Here is a 19088-nt window from a genome sequence, read left to right as displayed (position 1 = left end):
GTAGGTTTGCGTATAAGAATGGTGTGTGTAATAAAGATACAAATAATTAAAAAAAGAAAACAAGTGGCAGGAAAACTTTGAGTGACTGTCCTCTTTCTGTGTTTCCCCATTTCATATTCTTTGCAGGTTCCCTGGAGGATTTGCAAAGCAAATCAAGGAATGCAATCTTAAACCTCTCTGAGGTGACACAAAGCACAGATACACAAACAGTGCGCTAAGCCTGACTGAGCCAACATGTGCTACCATGAAAAGATAGCATATTCCATCAACCCACACTGCCAAACTGAAGATTTGGATACCGCTAGGACATCCTGGCATATCATGGGCTCTTTAGATTTAACTTTTGACATTTACTAAAGCAACAGTTTATGCAGTTACTCTTTCACAAGGGTACACAGAAAGGAGTGTGAACAGATCCGATGTTCAGTGAACCTGCACTTTTTTTGAAGAACATGATTCAAAAACACCATCCACGTCACAGACAAATGAGGCGTGATACTGGAACGCCATGGTGCTCACAGTTCAAAATAGAGGCGATAAGACTCGCTTCTCTTTGTAGTCAACATCACCTCTATTTAAAGGTTTTTAAGAGAATATTAGATAAGAAACAGTATCACAAGAAGCATTGAGAAGTTGGATGAAGATAAAAGCAAAGGAAATCCTGCAAGAAAATCTGGTAGAGGGTGTAAAATACCAAAGACTGGGGTAAAGGTCAATTTTCCAGCAGGAGAACAATCCTAAAAAACATCCAGCAAAAACAGAAAATAGTTTAGATCAGTGCATCATTTTTATGAATGGCCAAAACCTAATTCCAAGAATAGTAGGAACTTAATCATGAAGCCAGAGTTACAGTGGAATATTTCACATACAAAAATCTAAAAATATAAATACATCCTACAGTGTTCGAGTTTGTATTTGTAAACAGTTTGAAATTCTCGTCCTCCTACCACCTCACAGTAATCAGCTATAGGCCTCTAAAGAATAATTTGTAGCTTCAAGAACGTGCTTGCAGCATGAAAAACATAATAATAAAAAAAAAACTTTGAGAAGTGTGAATACGTTTGCAAGGCACTTTAATAAAACAAACTTTTAACCAATGGGGTGGCTTTACAGTAAGCCTGGTACTGCCCAACTCTTAGGTTGCTTTTGTTCTGAGGAAGCATTTCACATGAGAAATGAAACTCCTCGATAAATAAAAGATTACGTCAGGGCGCGGTCTACTCAGTCACTTTGGATAAACATCAATTTAAAACTGTCATTATGCAATCCAACCCACATTACGATGTTCATCTCGTTGAACCTCGTTGATGAAATTAACTCTCTTAATTGCTTCACCTATAGATGGACACATGGAGGAAGAGTGACGACAGATGTTTGGTTAAAAAGGAAAAAAAAGCATGAAAATAAATTTGTTTGTGTTAGAAACGGGTGTTAACTCGCTCATGTGTTACACAGTCTCACAAAGATGCGCAGGAAAACTGTAAGACTTCTGGAATGAATATCAACATTCCTGGTTTTATGATCTCCATGCTCTTCCTTTGGCTCTTGAGGGATTCAGCAACCTTCTGCAACAAAGGCCTTCCTGGCTTTATGCCTGTGTCTGCTGAAAGGCGACTTTGATAAAGTTCTACTGTGCTCAAGGCAAAACATGCTATATGAGTTTCTGCTGGATTATATTTGCTACTCCTTTGACTTCTTCACACTACAGCAATAAACGTCTTTGTATTTTGTTTAGAGGTTTTTCTCTGATAGAGTAACTCCAGGTACTGGATAAAAGCAAAATGGGAGATGAGTCCATTTTCTTTACAAATAAAAATCTAAGAGGTGTGACACTGATTTGCATTAAGCCTTTCTGGGTAAATATTTTTGCACAGCCTCCTTTAGCTGCCATTGCAGATGCAGGTCTTTAGAAGTTTGTCTCTTTCAGTACACAAAAGCACTAAAATGTTGGCCACTCTTTTTTTGCAAAATAGCTCAAGCTATGAGACATTGCTGGAGGTTCGTCTTTCAGCAGAGCAACGTGCTGAAACACTCCTTTTTCTAAGAGTGAGTACAATACCTTGCTACCAAATAGACGTACTCAAGGACATGTGAATACACCACATGTTCGGTGACTGTGAGTCTGAAAAGGAGTATAATGAAGTTTAACTTCTCTAATCATACCCCTTTTCCATTATGTAATTCATAACTCAAATAATCTTCCCATTTCTCATATCCCTTCTAAATACACATATTTATTTCATAAAATCTCAGTGAAATACTTAAGGTTATGTTTATATCTTCATTTATTGCAAGATTACCGCATATATGGCGGCTATAATCGCATCAACAACCAACAGTTTCACCAGGAATCTGCAGAGAAAAGCATATGTTATCATGTACTCTCAGCCCAAGTACAGCATATCAGTTTCAATACAAGCTGATACGCTGGGGCTTGCAGTGGTCACAAATAGCTCGGTACGTTACATTAGTTAATGTAAATCTTAGCCCATTATCTGCGTTTTTCCACGTACTGGGTAGTGCTCATAAAGCAATAAAGCTCCATGTCTTATGTGAGATTGCCAAAGTTCACAGAATGCACCATGAGTAACCTTTCACAAAGAGGATATTCAAAGGCATCAGGAGAAAATCCATTTCAGTTTGACTTAAGGCCAGCCTGTAACCTCAAAGTACTTCGTCATGCGATTGACAAAAGATCAAACACACACCCACACACATGTTGAAACACATTCGTGAAGCTACTGACAGCCTGAGAACGTGCTCACTGTAACTAGAGCAGCGTGGATGTTTATTCCACCCACTTCTGTCAAATTTAGAGTCAAATGGAAGGAGAAAATGTATTTATATTCGTCAGTAGCACACACTTAGAGAGAAAATAGATGTTTGCATACGCTGCATAAATAAATACCTACTGTTTTTTTCACTGTCAGAATTGAAATTAAACTAAATTTCGTCCTGTTGCTGTAATTTTGGCTTGTTCCTCCTCACAGAGTCGGTGTAACTGGGTCAGATTTGATGGCTCTATTGCTCCTACAAACCTTTTCAGGTCGAATTTTCAATGGGATGAATATCAGGGCTTTTTGGTTGACCATTCCATGACAGTGACTTTTTTAATTAATTTGGCTGTCAGCGATGGTCATTATCCACCATTTGTGTTTAACTTCTGCTGTTACCACATAATATTCATTCCTTATTATGTCATGTTTTTTGTAGATGCATGCCACAGTCCCTCCTGTGGAAAAACACCCACACAACCTGATGCTTCCAGGTCTGTACAAGTTCCCACAGTTTTTTTTTTGTTTTTTTTTGCAGCAATGGTCAGCATGGAGCAACACTTAAGTTTAAGTTTCATCATACCACAGGATATGTCTTCAGAAATGGAGCCCCTTGACTCTGAGTCCATGCGACTTTTTATGTTGGTTTTAGGGCCATGGCTTCTTGCTCACTGAGTGGCCTTTCAGACTTTCTTCACTATAGGTGACTAGGCCAGTTTGTATTTTAGCACCAAATTATTGCAATCTCTGGGTCACACAGCTCAACCCTTTCCTGAGAAAAGGGTTCTCTGGAGAGAAATTGTTATCCTGGTTATACATACATTTAATTATTTAAACAAGTGCATACAGCACCGTTCTCCTTTTTGAAGTCCGCAGTTCTCTTCTTGATGCTTTTCTTGGGATTTTTCACATGGAGTCTACAAGGAAAAGCAGCCTTTTTAACGAGTTTCTTTCCCATTTAATTCAGTTTAAGCTTACAAATTTAGACCATCATCACCTGGGTTTTTGCAAAAAATGTCTAAAGCACAAATGACCCAATTCAGAAAATATTTTAATATCAAAACAGCGAGAAAAAAATTGTTGCCTACTCGTTCAGCAATGCACATCTGAACAGAACATACGTGGAGGTTTTTGTGCTCAATGTTGTAGAACTTTTAAAACCTAAAAGGATGACTGAAAGTTGAGAACCCCGATCTCAATAATGTCAACCTTTCACCTCCTATCGCTCTTCCTCAGATTTTTCCATGCGTCTCTCACACACCTGTTTATTAACCATCAAGCTCCTTCACGCCACTTTGTGTCAAACACACACATACGTGTCACTTTAAGCACACTCGCAGTAGTAAAACAAGTCTAGAAAACAGCAAGGGGAGTGGACAGAATAACATGGAATGATGTGATGATGTAACAATTTTCACTATTGACTTTTTTTTTTTTTTTTTTACCCCCATCCCCTTTTGGTGCGTCTCTGCGGTGTTGGAGTTACTGTCATTGTTGCACAACCTCTAGAGATCATCTGACCGTGAGTCTGCTGCTGGTAAAATTTCATCAGAAAGAGATTCAGACTGAAGGATTGAATGGGATTTTAGGGTTATAATTTGGTTTAGGTTCAAAAGGGAAACACAAATTTAAGAAAAGCAAAGGTGAATTTAGTATTATTAAGAGCTCCAACAATTACAAGCACACTAAACCCTTAAACATCTATTTTTGGGGTTCAGTTGAGTTGTAGTAATTTAGGATACAATAAATAACCGTGTTTGTAGGGAAGCCTGCAGATTGATGTGAATCTTCATTTTGGTGCAAAACCTCAGCCTGAGTAAGACAGCGTGACGTTAGAGGGTCATGCCTCTGATGAATGGCTACTTCCCTCAAGTGGTTTAAGAGGATGGACATGAGACACATACAAACTGATTTTGGTTCAGAGAGACCAAACAGCAACTTCTGTGCTCTCATAACATCTTTTTAAAATATTTTTTGGCACCAGGCCTTTATTGAACAAAATATTGACAGGAAACAGGGCGGAGAGAGAAAGAGAGAGAGACATGCAGCAAATGGCCCCAATACCAGGAGTGAAACTCAGGACAACTGCATGGAGGACTATGTCGTCAGAACATAGTGCACATGCTTTGCTAACTGGTCTGCCCGCTTCTTCGAAGTTTGTATCCATTTCTTCCTAACAGGTAATTACTTCCATAGCACCTTCTTGCTTCCTCAAGACAAGAGTAAAAACATGTAGTGAGTGCAAAACAAGCTCTATAGCAACACCAATCTTCCAGAGCCCCTATCTTCTTCATATTTATGACAGCTCTCCTCACCACCACGAGCCACTGCACTCCTGGGCTTTCCAAGTCTATACACAAACACACAATAACACTTTTGGTCATGCCCTTACAGGTAAAAAAAGTATTCATACCGCCACCTTCTCCCACTTTGTGATGTTAGATCCAAAACTCTCTGTGGGCTTTATGTGATAGATCAAACAGAGCAGGGCCTAGTTGCAATATATAAAGAAATGTTCCCAAAAAAGAAATCCAAAATGTGTGGCATGCCGTTGTGTTCGGCTCCCCTGAGCCAATCGGATCCATCGTTTGTTGCAGTTACTGCTGTCAGCTTTGCACATCTTGAGTCTGAAATTGTCGACCATTCTTCTTTGAGAAATCGATCAAACTCAGCCAGACTAGACAAGGTGAAGCTGAGAAAAATAAATATTTCTTTTATCTGGATCAGGGTTTTGACACATAGAAATACTTTGATCCAACTCATTTCAGACAGTATGTTGAGGACCATTATCCTGCTGGAAGTTGAAGCTCCCCTCTTGTCTCCAATATTTTTATAGCCCTTACTTAACATGTTCTGTATATAAACTCTGACCAGTTTTATTATTAAAGCTCTCTTTGCATCCTGTTTGCTCATTAATATTCTGAATGTAAACCTCTGAAACCTTGACAGAACACTTGCATTTATACTCATGATAAATTAAGACTCGGTTTACTCACTGACTGACATCTTAAGGATTTTATTTAGGTGGATCAGAGTAAAGGGGTGTGAATAGAAATGTGTGCCACTCTCAGTGGTTTTACTTTAAAAAACGTTGAATAGCAGTGCGCTTTTTCCTTCCAGCCATGCACTGCTTTGTACTGGTCTATACAATCCAACAAAACGCACTGATATCTGCTGATGCAATTCAACAAAAATGTGAATTAAACACATTTGTCAAGTAATGAAGGCTCAAGAATGAATCTGAGAAGACAGCCATGACATTTTTCTAGGGGGAAAAAAAAAATCAACCGCTGCCCATCCTCCACTCAAGCTCAATCTCCATCTGTTTTTTCTTTTCTTCCCTCGTTTGTGTCTCTAACAGTGAAGCCTTATTCATGATCGACCCTCTTGCCCCCATCTCCTTTAGTCCCTTTATTCCCCTAGCTTGGGTTTCTTTGTGGCTCTTTGTGATCCTCTCTTTCATACTTCCAACACTAACGCTGCGGTTTGATTAAATAAACCACTGCGTCAGAGTTGAGTGACTTTATAAATTACATGCATAAATAACAGGGGGGTAAAAAAAAAATCGAAAGAAATCACCTCATGCACATGCAGTGTCAAGCAGCGTACTGTCTCCACCTCCTTTCCTGCTCTGCTCTTCACGGGCGGGTGACATCACGAACAGCCGGTTTGCATCCGACCAGTCAGATCGCAGAGAGGCCTGAGCTGCTGAATAAACTCTCCTCTTTCTGTCTCCCTCCGCTCTCATTCCGCCGCTCCTCTTCCTCGCCGCTGACTGCTTTAACCCTCTTACAGGCTCGCGTCCTCATTTCACTGCGCAACTGCAAACATGGTCGAGGCTTTCGTGGGCACGTGGAACCTGAAGGAGAGCGAGCAATTTGATGAATACATGAAAGAGCTGGGTAAGGAGGATTTCTCTGTTTTCGTCCGGTGCACATTTATTCAATGCGAGCGTGTGCGCATGCGTGCGACACAGGAGAGGATGCAAGCGCTGCCAGGGTCTGCACGTGAACACATGCGGCAAAAAAGAAAAGGCTGCGGAATGATAAAGATCTGCGTTTAGCTTTTAAGCGCTCTGCGAGGATGGGTAGCGTGGGTGAAATTAAATAACTGTGGTACAGCAAACGAGAGAGGAACCTAATTGCATAATTAGGAGGAGGAAATGGGATTTAAGAGTGGGTGTGTGGAGGGGAGAAAATTAAACAAAAAACAAGACGAAAGCCAGAATGGGGGAGGAAGAATGGTGGACCGCATGGCCAGAGAGCTGCGAGTAAGGGAGGGGTTCGCCTTTGGTGCAGAAAAGAAAACCCCAACTGTAAAGACGATGAATGGTCTGCAACTGTCTCTCTCTCTTTCATTCTTTCACACATGCGCGCGCACACACACACACACACACACAGTTGTGCATAATGTGTGTGTTCCTAACTAAAAGCTTCTCATTGTTTGCCACCACGATAAGAGTTGCATATGAAAATGACTCCGACATTATGGAGTTTGCAGAATAACAACATGGCGGCAAAATCTTCCACATATGTGCTGGTTTAGCATGCAGTACTGGAACAGGTGCGGTGAATTTTACAACCGTGACGAGCTATTTGACTTTGTCAGGAAGATTGATGGTCCTTGACCTCACAGGATTCCCACCATTGACCTGCCTGCTCCGTTTCAGCTCAGAAACCATGGGACTTTTCAACCCTTTGACCCCAGTTGTTGGATCAATGACGCATCTTGCTATGTCAAGTCCATCCACAAACACGTTTTTTTTTGTTTGTAAGCCTTATTGAGAGCAGGTTTTCAACTACCGTATGGTAGGTATGGTATGGTAGGGTGTGAGTCATTATTACCCAATCACATAAACTCCTTTTATCCCTCATGCTCACACCCCCCCATTCTGAAAGGCAAGTCAGTAATCAGTTGCTCTCTGCATGTTCAGACAGGAACTCTGGTCAATGGGACCCCACTGTGTTTAAAGAGCATGCTCCAGGCCTGATAGTAGTCAAATAAAGATTACAGATTGTGCCATTTGAAGGCACCCAGGGGCCAAATCCACAGCTTCTGCCTTAACCTTGTATCAACAGATCCCACTGACTTTCTCTAAATCATCTGTAAACGAAAAAGAATTGGTTTCGGGAGAACATGTTTCAACAACCGATACAGCTATTGCTTCATAATCTCAACTTTTGTTTTGAACATTTTCCTCTCTTTTGGATTTTTATATGATCTCATCCTAACCTTGGACTTTTTCGTCAGAACGAGCATCCAAGTGTAATTTTAAAGTCAATTTAGCTGTTAAATAGTCACAAATAATGATTGGGTTTTAGCATGTATTCGTTTTACCTAGGTTTTAAAATATCAAAAATATGTCTTCTGCCATCTTTGCATTAATTTAACAAAGATAAAGCAAAAAGGAAAAATTAAGTGTATCCTAAAACAAAACACTCAGTAAAAACTCAGCTGCACAAAGTTGGCACTATCAGCTTTACTTTGAATATCTAATTTACCAAATATATCTTTTTATTATTATTATTATTATTATTATTATTATTGAAACACTGGAAGTTTATAACCATCCATGATTAAATGCTTTTAAGAGTTTTCTTTTTTACTTTTAGGAGAAGCTTAATTTGCATGTCCTCATGAAAGGAAACATTCCCCATGCTAAAAAAAACAGAAGGGGGGCCCAGTATAGGCCCCTGTGGGATGGCGCAGTGTAACAGGACTGTGCAAAAATATAAAAGTGCACATTAATTCCTCTGAAAATCCCTATGAAAAATAATTGTTTTCAGGAAACTGTTGACATGAACTTTGCAGAGTGGTATTCAGGCTGGAGAATCTTTCAGCCTTGGCCTTACTAGCAGGCCTCAAATATAACTGTATTCAGGCAATTAAAATGTTTGTTTTTTTTGTTATTGTTTTTTTTTTACTTTCCCTGATTAATTGCATTTGTCTTTTTGTTCAGGTGTGGGCTTTGCGACGCGCAAGATAGGCAACATGACTAAACCCACCACAATTATCTCTGTGGATGACGACACGGTGACCGTGAAGACCCAGAGCAGTATTAAGAACACGGAGCTTTCCTTTAAGATCGGAAAGGAGTTTGACGAGACCACCGCAGATGACAGGAAGGTCAAGGTGAGAGGTCAAAGGTTTTTCAGTTCTGTAATCAACTCTAGAAGCTTAACAATTTAAATATATGTGATGTGAATACCTTTTTTTCTGTTGCACATTATAGACCTCATTAGAAAAATATACTGAAATTACAACTTTAGGAAACGTTGAAGTTGCCAGATGCAACTTTTTATAAGTGCTGATGTAAAATAAGATAAAATGGGTAAACAAAACACTTTCTGCCCACTGTTTGTGGTCTTTCCTATGATGATGGACGTTAGCCATAAAGATTTGAAGATAAGACGTTAAGGTCAATTAACTAAAATGTATTTGAGCTTAATTTTTAGCACGGGTAATGTTAACTAACATTTTTTCCTTTTTAGCAGATAGTATTCTCTACATTTACATTTAAGATATTTAATAAATATAGTTTTTCCTTCAGGACAGAAGGAAAGTTTAAGTAAAAAGTAAATTGTAATATTCGCATAAATTAGAAAAAAAAATAAAAATAATATGTGTGTGTATATATATATATATATATATATACATCGTTTTAGCTTAGCACAGCTAATGTAGAGACTTTAAATCTAAAATTATAGTCAGACTAAAAGTAATTTATCTTGCCAAGCTTATGCAGTTTTAACTGGCATGTCTTTTTGGTGATAACTTGCTCATTTTAAAGCAAAGGTTCATTGGGAGATGGAAACGTAGCTAATGCTTGAAAAATTTATCTTAATTTATGTTAGTGATTGTTGCATAATAATTTTTTTATTTATTTTGCTTAGACTAAAATGACACTCAAGTCTGTTTAGTTCATTAGGTAAAGCAAGTGACTACATGTTGCTTTATTTATGTTTCCATATTTCCATTTATTAAATCTCTTTTTTTTTTTCTCTCTCTCTCTCTCTAAAGTCCCTAGTGACAGTGGAGGACGGCAAGTTGGTACACGTACAGAAGTGGGACGGTAAAGAGACCAGTTTGGTCAGGGAAGTTGACGGAAACAAGCTCACATTGGTAGGTATCATACAATATATTTAACACCTGTATGTGTTGCGTGTTTCCAGATTTTAATCTTCTCATTTCTCTGCCACAGACACTTAAAATCGGAGAGGTGGTTTGCACACGTCGCTATGAGAAAGCCGAGTGAAACCCACCACGGAGTGAATTGCATCAGCTGAAGCCCCAAAACTCTGTACTACTCAGTAGCAAGGAGGCCAAGAAAACGCCATGTGTGGCTGCTAGTCCCCTTTTACTGTACCTTCAGTATTATTGTTACTGTTGACCTTGACTTTGCCTGTTCCGTAAACTTCTTTTTTCTGTTTGTCCCTTTACTAAGACACTGAATAAATTCCAATAATTTGTTGTTGTCAATAAAACTGCTGATTTGTTGGGTTTTTATATATATATATATATATGTATACATATTAAAAATACTGTATTTTGCATGGTGCTTAAAAAACCTTGCAAATTTCTGGAATTTTAAATGTTGTGATCTCAAACATTCAAAAATAAAAGTCAACAATGAAACAGGTAAATCAGTCTTATCTATTCTTTAATATACAGGCTGCTTTTTAAGTCATTGTTTAAAGGTCAAGCAGAGGTTATTCACTTTTTTCTCTTGCTGTTGGATGAATTAATTTTTAATAAAGCAGCTCCCTCCAAGGTCATAGCTTCCTTAATTACACTTATGTAACGCTTGTTGAACCTGCTCAACAAGGCTGTAGTGTGAACTATACTTAGCTGTAAACTTTGAGATGTAACTAAGTACTGCGTGCAACCACTGTTTCCATCACAATCGGCTGTACTGGAGTTGAAGATAATTATAGCTCCTAAAAAAACAAAAACCTTCTGTGTGTCAAGAGTGTGTATATTTTCCCGTGGTGTGGAGAGGTTTGATCAGAGTGTTCGCCCAGGATGAGGGAAATGTTATGTCCTCTATTCGTGTATTAGGTGTGGGATCTAAATTTGTATCCCTCCCTCTCAGATCATGTGGTAATAACTCAGAGCCAACTGGATGCAGGGTTAAGGGGTAAAAGGGCAGGGAAGGAGATGGTTCATGTCCTGTCTGCCACCACCAAAGATAACCACAACTGTTTGAGGAACGTCTTCAGTTTGCAGAGGAAACTGTTGGAAGTTAATGAAAATTAATCATCTGTCTGATTTTGTTTCATAATTCAAATTTTACAGTTGAGTCTAACAAAACTGAAGATATCGCAAAAAAACCTTGACCAAGTTTAGTCATATAGAAAGAGTGTCAAACAGATTCCAGTGAGATACTATACATCCATTTCTTTACACCCTTGTCCCTTAGTGGGGTTGGGAGGGTTGCTGGTGTCTATCTCCAGCTAACGTTCCGGGCAAGAGGCGGGGTCACCCTGGACAGGTCGCCAGTCTGTCACAGGGCAACACAGAGACACACAGGACACACAACCATGCACATACACACTCACACCTAGGGGCAATTTTAGACAGACCAATTAACCTGACAGTCATTTTTTTGGACTGTGGGAGGAACCCAGAGAAAACCCACGATGCACAGGGAGAACATGCAAACTCCATGCAGAAAGACCCGGGCCGGGAATCGAACCCAGAACCTTCTTGCTGCAAGGCAACAGCTCTACCAACTGCACCACTGTGCAGCCCAGTGGGATACTAGTTAAGAGAAAATCATTTAATGCCACTAAATATTCCAGGGTTTAAGAAAATCTTATATCCACTGCATTTTTCTGTAAGTAGCCTAGACTAATTTATTACATGTACAGAGCACTTTTTGAAAATTTCAGTGACATTCAAGTCAAAGGTGTAGTTCTCTTCTACCAGTGTGCCAACATAATTACTAGTCCACCACACATGTGTGTCGTTAATTATAGGTGGAACAACTGAATGGGAGGTTTTCTGAAAGTCAAAACAAATTAGAGCAGCTTCATCTGTAAGCTGGAGGATTGTTTCAGGAATATTCCTACAGGTGTTTGTATTTAGCTGATGGGAAAAGACACACTGTCGGAGTGAACCAGTTGCTCCCGACACATGATGCCACTCACACTGATTTGTTAAAAAGTTTAGCATCCATTTCACCAAACATCCCCGGCTGTGAGCCGGCTGGGCGTCCAGCTGAGGTTCAGCTGTCCGATTTGGGTTTTTACGTCTTGGTGAGATGTTTCTGCGACACCATAAGAGAGTTTATCTGCACCTTTGCTGAGAAGATGCACAAGGCTCAACTCTCAGAATTTCTGGCCAAGTTGCAGCTTGCCGGTCGGTGGTTAGAGGGAAAAATAAAGAACGATGAAAGACATTTTGTATCATTCTCTCTGCATTGAGTAATTCTCCAGTTCCCCTTGTAAACCAAATAACTCGCAACCAAGACAAAGAAGATTCTGTGTTGTTTCTGTTGAACATTATCCATTTACATATACGACTCGAGGTGTTTTGAGTGTTTGTTATTTGCTTTACTGCAAACTTTAGTCAAGCTTAATAGCTTGGGTTGTGCGACTTCTTTCTCTGATTCTGTTCAGATGAGAAGTTTTACTTTTAAACTCCCAGCAGGAATCCTGCAGCTGTTGTAACGCAGCTGCCGCAGCACGTCTCGGCCCGGTGACTTGCGAATCGATCCGCGCCACGTTGAACTGCTTCTCAGCAAGTTACACGTGTTCTTGAACAGTTCAGTGAGCACCTCGAAAGGTGAACTTATTTCAGCAATCTGAGTCAAAAAGCTATTATCTACGCACAGAGAGTGCTATATTTCAGATATTTATTTTTATTGATGGTGATAATTGTGGTTTATCAATGAAGAACCTAAATTCAAAACATTTAATGTTCATTCTGACTGACATGGCTTGTGTGCCTCCTCCAGCAGCACTAAATAATGATTTGTGACTTAAAGAAAAAAAAGCCTGTAACATTTTTGAATAATAATAAAAAAGAACACTAGAGATAAGAACACTTTTAGTAGAAATTGGTTAATTCTGTGGTTCATGTAAACCAAAGATGAAACTATAAATAACTACAGTGTGGTTCATAACTGCAGTATAGTTTATCTTACAGTGTTTTTATAAGTGTATGGTGACAAAATCAAATGCAACTAGCTATTACTGGCAAACTGTTCACTTTATACTGATAAAGAGTCTGTTTTTTCTCTAAGATGTCGAAATAAGGAGGAAAATGTGTGGAAAATGTGAAGCTTGTGATCAGATCTGATCTTGAGTTTTACTGTAATATATGTCTTTCTGAAGTAAAGTCTTTCTGTTTAGATCAGCACAGCTGGAGGCTCTAGCCCAGTAACTCTGGTGAACAACATGCTCCGATTTTATTTTCAAAAGGTACCGCTATCTTTCTTTCATAGTAGCTGAAAAGCAAATATTTCAGTTTCCCTCTAAAATTTGAGTTTCACTGTTTATTTACAGCAATTTCAACCGTAACTGTTGTTAATCATTTCCCAAGAGACAAAGTAAAATACAAAACGACTGACTCACAACAGGGTTACAATTCTGGTTATGAAAGTTTGGGACCGTCTATTAGATCCACATGGAGTAAACAAGAGAAGAAGAAACGAAGAGGATTCTTGAGATTAAATTTATTGCCAGTGGGCTGCGCTGGAGCCGTTTCAAACCACTGCATCTGGAAATAATCTGTCAAATCTCACAAGCAGAAAGTTGAATCTGGGTCAGTGCAGCACAAAACATGGGAAATGTAAGGTTTTTGTGGGATTCTTATATTGGTTACAAACTTAATTGTTTTTTTGTTGTTTTTTACTTAAATGTTATGTGAGGAACCAATACCAAGCTATGCATAATTCTGAAGTGGGAAGAAATTTATGTACGGTTTTCAAGTTTTTTGCAAATTACCTACACATTTTTATTGTTCTACTGTAGCTGTATGCTTGTTGCCCTCCATGTGGGAGGGCAACATTAATATGTTTAGTGTAATGTGTAGTGCTATAGTTTTCTGCCACATGGCATTTTGAAGTTAGCCTCATTGGTGCTCCCTAACAAACCTCTTTTATTGAAATAACATTACGTTATAAGCAGGTGGACTTCAGGAGGTTATTGGTATTGATTCCATTTAATGATTATGAGACTTCTCTGAGAGCAGTTTTGCTGTACTGGATTTGTGGATGGGCTTCAGAGTAAACGTGACCGAATACAATAAAAACACGAATTGTTTTCATTCTCCTTCGCATCTATCTGAAAAATAAAATAAAATAAAATAAAATCCCACTTAATTTTACATCCAGTGCTATTTTTAACGTCAAAATCTGAAAAAAAGGGGTGTGAATAGTTTTCCTAGGCACAGTATGACCAGCTCTATTTGACCGACCACCTTGCTTGAAAACATTGACTGGATGTGACCTTGTGCTGGTATGTACTCTGGGCTGGAGGGCAGATTTTAACAGCAGCATTATGACTTCAAGGTCTTTGAACAAAGAGAAGTCAGGAGGCTCTTTGTTGTCTTTACAGGTGCAAACAGATTTAATGGAGTCAGCAGGTCAGGAAGCGGGTTGTGGAAATACACACATAAACACATGCATCTACAACAACATGAAAACATAAATCTGAATGTCACCATAATACCAGGGTCTTGTTGCGTTCACTCGTGCGGTATTACATTTCCTGTGTGTGTGTGTGTGTGTCTGTCTGTCAGCTTTACCCCCCCAACGTCTCGTTAATTGATTTCAGAAACCGGATAGCTGTAAACAATATCTGTATTTTTAAAAAAAGGTGGATGTCATATAATTTACACATATTTGATTACACAAGAGGCGAAGAATCGTATCACCGTGGGCGTCAAAGGTTACTCTAGGCCAGACAGGGGATGGTCACATGACCTTTTTTTCAAAACAGTATTTTCCTTTGAGCTTTCACAGGAAATGGATTACAAGTCAAAAAAAAAAAATAAATAAAAAAACCCCCACAAAACTGCTAAATTACGACTGTATTTTCTATAGTTAGCTTGTGGTTTATAAGGAATAATGATGAGATAAAGAGACCGCAAGTCTATCGCTTTGTTTTATCAACATGTGCATGTGTGATAGTGGTGGCGTGACTGACTCGAGGCATGTATGTGTGTGTGCGTGTGTGTGTGTGTGTGTGAGTGTAGCTTTCCGGCTGTCTCAGCTGTGCTTGTGTGATTTCTGTTTCTTGTGCTTCTTCTTTTTCTTCTCCTGCCTGTCGAGGCTGTTGCTATGACGCCTCCTCTTGGTTTTACACTCGCTGCTGCTATCGCTGTCTGACTCCTTTCTCTCCCTCTTCTTCTTCTTCTTCATTTTCTTTTCCTGAAGAACACACACACATACGTATAAATGTGTAAGTGCCTTCAAAAAGTATTTATACCCTTGTTAAAACCACATCACAGAATTGATTTTATTAGACTGATAAATTAGCTCATATTAGCTCTCAATTTTGAAGTAGACCACGACGTGGTTCATATATATTTTTTTATCAAAAAAAAAATATGAAAAGTGTTGCAGAGTTTAATTGCTAAATGTGCAAAGCAGGCATACCACAAAATGACTTGCAGCTGTAACTGGAAATGTCATTCTACAAGTATTACTGCAGCGGAGCTGGAAAGAAATGCATGCTGCGATTTCTTTGTCTAAAAGATCCTATCATTTTCCTGTTACTTCACATTTAGGAAACACTCAAAATCACGACAAAACCCATCAAGGCTTGTGGTTGTAATTTGTCAAAAAGTGACAAAGTCCAAAGAGCCTCTAGGAGTTCCTCAAGGCGCCGTGAAAGGAAATCTGAACGTTGAGGCTGCAGATACGTACAGAAATCTGACAGCAGTTTCATTACCTCAAAACTGGGTCACACAGCTTTTCTGTCAAATCAGCATAAAACAGGAGTTCTCATGATGCTCCTGCCACGTCGGATCACATGAGCTGTCAGACGGCCGACGTGAGAAACATCGGAGGAATAAACAGGAAGAGAAAGCAGGGGCAGGTTTTGTTTAGCTTAACATTTTCACCTTCTTTTTCTTCTTTTTGTCCGAGTCCTGCGGTGGCCTGATTGTGGCTGTCTGCTGCTGCTGCTGTGCCTCTGCGTCGTCCTCTTCAGGCACGAGAGCGTACTGCAAGCCCGGAGCTGAGAAACAGTCCTTTGTGAAGTGACCTGAAAGGAGTCTTGAGTTAACTGAAACTGACTTTGAACAACATCGACATGTCTCAAAAAAATTTTTTTTCACGATTGGATTTTTATTTTTTTTTTATAGTTCTAGTCGTGCTGGAGCACCTTTGCAGCCGCACTTTGAACACGTCGTGTTGAGCACGGCCTCCAGGGTGATCCTGTTACTCGTGTGATCTCTGAACTGCTTCCTGCGCCTCGCATCCTGACTGCAAACACAAACAGAGGAGGATAACACTCTCCTTTGCAAACACACACACACACACGCACGAAACTGCAAGCACTTACTCTGCCGTAACATTGTTGGGGTCCAAGTCTTGTCCTGTTCCCTGGTTTACAGCCTTCATGGAGAAGGACATCTTCACCTTGTCACCTTGAATCTGACAGACAGGCGGGAAGGAAGGGTCGTACTGCGGTGACGCTGGATTTACATTCCACACCTGTGTGTGTGTGCTTGTGCTTTTTTTGTATGTTGTTACCTCGCGCCCGATGACTTTGATCCACACGTGTTCTCCAACATCCACAATCTCAGAGGCATTTTCAACTCTGGTGGCAGACATCTCACTCACGTGAACCAAACCTATTCATAGTGGAGTTACAGGGGTTTTTTTTATTTTTTTTTTTTTTATAAAGATGTCACACAAAAATAACTTACAGGATGAAAACATACCGTTCTAAGATGTTTATAGCCACACATCACAGCCAACAACGTCATATTAATTTTAGGCTTTTATTCCATTCAGCCAGCTATCCGGACACGAGGAGTCCAGCTACTTTAAAGTCAAGCTCCTGTGTGTAAATGTGAAAAAGTGATGCTTTTTCATGTGATTAAATTAATTAAAATTAAATGAAATTAATTGTATGTTCTATTTTTGTCCCTCTTGGGCTTTATTTAACTTTTCTCTGAAACCAAACTTTTGCTGAGTGTGCCCTCTAGCGGTGAAAAGCATTAGCAATTTTCCAAAGTGGCCAGTGATAAGGCATCATCAAATACGTAACTCGTAGGCTAAATATAGATTTCAGATGACCTGCTTCATACAGCTCTCATATTTCTCATATGCTTGTATTGTCTCCCTCCTTATGCTTTCCGTAACACATTATGTGTGTGTTCCTTTTTAAACATGTATAATTAGCAAATAAGCATAAATTTGTGGAACATAATCATATTTATTCTTGAAAGGGAAACATAAGTTATGCATGATATGAATGAAATTGGATTGTGTTAACAATAGTTTGCCCATCATTTGAGAGCACTCTGGTTTATTTTAGTGATTCACCTCCTCTGTTATGCTAACCTAAAACCTTAAACCTGTCTTTGTCTGTAAAATTTTTTTCCCCTGTTATGATTCTTTACTTTAAATTCCCTCTGCAAGCCCTTTTTACTAACCTTCCTTCTTGTAACCTGGCAGTCGGACAAAGGCTCCGTAGCTTTGCACAGAGACCACCTCTCCTTTGGCAATACTGTGCAGCGGCGGCAGACCATCCAATCTGGCCGGCTCACGACCATGTCCACCTCGATCAGACATTATCCCAACTAGGGGTGGGTCACGACTGTCTAACGGTAGATCTGGTTGACAGATAATTAAACAGATATTAGGATTTGCAGCATCATTAAAAGTGAGGGAAGAAAAGATGTAAAGTAACAGAAGGCACAGTGAGTAGAAAGGTCTACTTTTTCTCTGTTTTGAAATAAAATAAAACATTTACACCAGTTAAAAAGTGCATAAAGTATTAAAATAAGTTTTATAATAATAATAATACTTATTATTATTAATTATTATTATTATTATTATTATTATTATTATTATTATTATTCCAGCAGCATATTCTGAAACCCAAATTTCAGAACATTTATTTGGTCAGTAATCAAATAAAATATGCAATAACTAAAGCTGTTATCATTGCTTATGCAATATAATTTTTTTTTACGTTAATCAGTGCCAAACTTTTAATTTATAATCATGACTTCCTGTTTTCCTGAGCTACAAATGAGACCTGAAATAGAAGCACATTTCAAAATGGGAAATAAACGAGAACATACCATTCTACTAAGGATAAGATATGTTGATCTTAATAAGATAGAGGAATAAAGCTTATTGCTGAAAATTAATTACAGATAATTAAAATGTTTACATTCATTTGGATGGTGACAGACAAGGCTGGAAGAGGACCAAATTTTGTCTTGTAAGCACACATTTTGAACAGGATGGTAAGGAAGATAAAAAAAAAACCATCCAAAGCTCCCAAATTTAGACGCATCATCTCACGGGAAAGCATGGTAGTGGCAATATCATGCTGTGGAGGTGCTTTTCTTCAGCAGGGACATACAAATCTGTCCTGAGTTTATAGGAAGAATGACAGAGCTACATAAAAGTGAATCCTGGATGAAAATCTGTTCTTCCAGATTCACCTTCAGGCAGAATACTGAACTTAAACATATTACAATGAAATGGAATAGATAAAAACCCATGCAGTTAAAACCCAGCTCTAGGTCCAATTGAGCTACCGTGGATAGACTTGAAAATAATGTTAACAAACGCTCTCTGTCCAATCTGACTGGGCTTCTGTTATTTTGAAAAGAGAAATGACCGAAAATCGAAGCATACCCAAAAGGAGTATACAATCAGTAAAACCTTTTAAAAGCAACGTATTGTGTACTTCACAGTAATGCGCTACTTTCTGTTGGTCAAGCATATAAAACCCAAATAAAATACGTCGAAATTTATGATTCTAAACGGAGTACATTTTAAATGCTGCTGGACGATGCATTTCAGACAGTAAAACGAAAATAATAGCCGATGGAACACACTGTTTACGTTTTGTCAAGTAACACAGAGGCGGAAGGTATCACATAAATGTTTAAAAACCCCACATTCATATATTCAGTCTTATCAAGCTAATATTTCATGCAGATTTATGATTATTAAAGAAGGAACAGTGCTAACTTGGACAACAAGCCTAGTAAAATATAAGTCAATGCTGTACCTTTCGTGTTAACAGAACAGTGAATGTTTTACATCCGGTGTAAAACCCTACCCAAGAAGCAGAATAGCCAATCATCGCATCCGGCTCAAACTTTGACCAATAA

The 19088-nt window shown here is 38.9% G+C and overlaps 2 protein-coding genes across 2 annotated transcripts; one reads left to right on the top strand and one right to left on the bottom strand.

Moving 5' to 3' along the window:
* The first annotated feature begins 6489 nt into the window (after positions 1 to 6489).
* Positions 6490 to 10417, top strand: fabp3 (fatty acid binding protein 3, muscle and heart). The gene is made up of 4 exons (XM_008421851.2): positions 6490 to 6676; positions 8734 to 8906; positions 9795 to 9896; positions 9976 to 10417. Exons 1-4 carry the CDS (start codon positions 6604 to 6606, stop codon positions 10027 to 10029), a joined length of 402 nt encoding a protein of 133 aa, XP_008420073.1. The 5' UTR covers positions 6490 to 6603; the 3' UTR covers positions 10030 to 10417.
* Positions 10418 to 14323: 3906 nt separating this feature from the next.
* Positions 14324 to 19049, bottom strand: zcchc17 (zinc finger, CCHC domain containing 17). The gene is made up of 7 exons (XM_008421847.2): positions 18986 to 19049; positions 17388 to 17567; positions 16480 to 16580; positions 16289 to 16380; positions 16109 to 16209; positions 15846 to 15988; positions 14324 to 15150 (listed from the first exon to the last, which is right to left on the bottom strand). The coding sequence occupies exons 2-7, from the start codon at positions 17524 to 17526 to the stop codon at positions 14989 to 14991; spliced, it is 738 nt and encodes a 245-aa protein (XP_008420069.1). The 5' UTR covers positions 17527 to 17567; positions 18986 to 19049; the 3' UTR covers positions 14324 to 14988.
* Positions 19050 to 19088: the final 39 nt, after the last annotated feature.

The sequence above is a fragment of the Poecilia reticulata genome, linkage group LG11 (assembly GCF_000633615.1).
Source record: "Poecilia reticulata strain Guanapo linkage group LG11, Guppy_female_1.0+MT, whole genome shotgun sequence".
NCBI classification, from domain to species: domain Eukaryota; kingdom Metazoa; phylum Chordata; class Actinopteri; order Cyprinodontiformes; family Poeciliidae; genus Poecilia; species Poecilia reticulata.
Note: the sequence above shows the minus strand (reverse complement) of the source record. Positions and strands in the feature narration are given on the sequence as shown.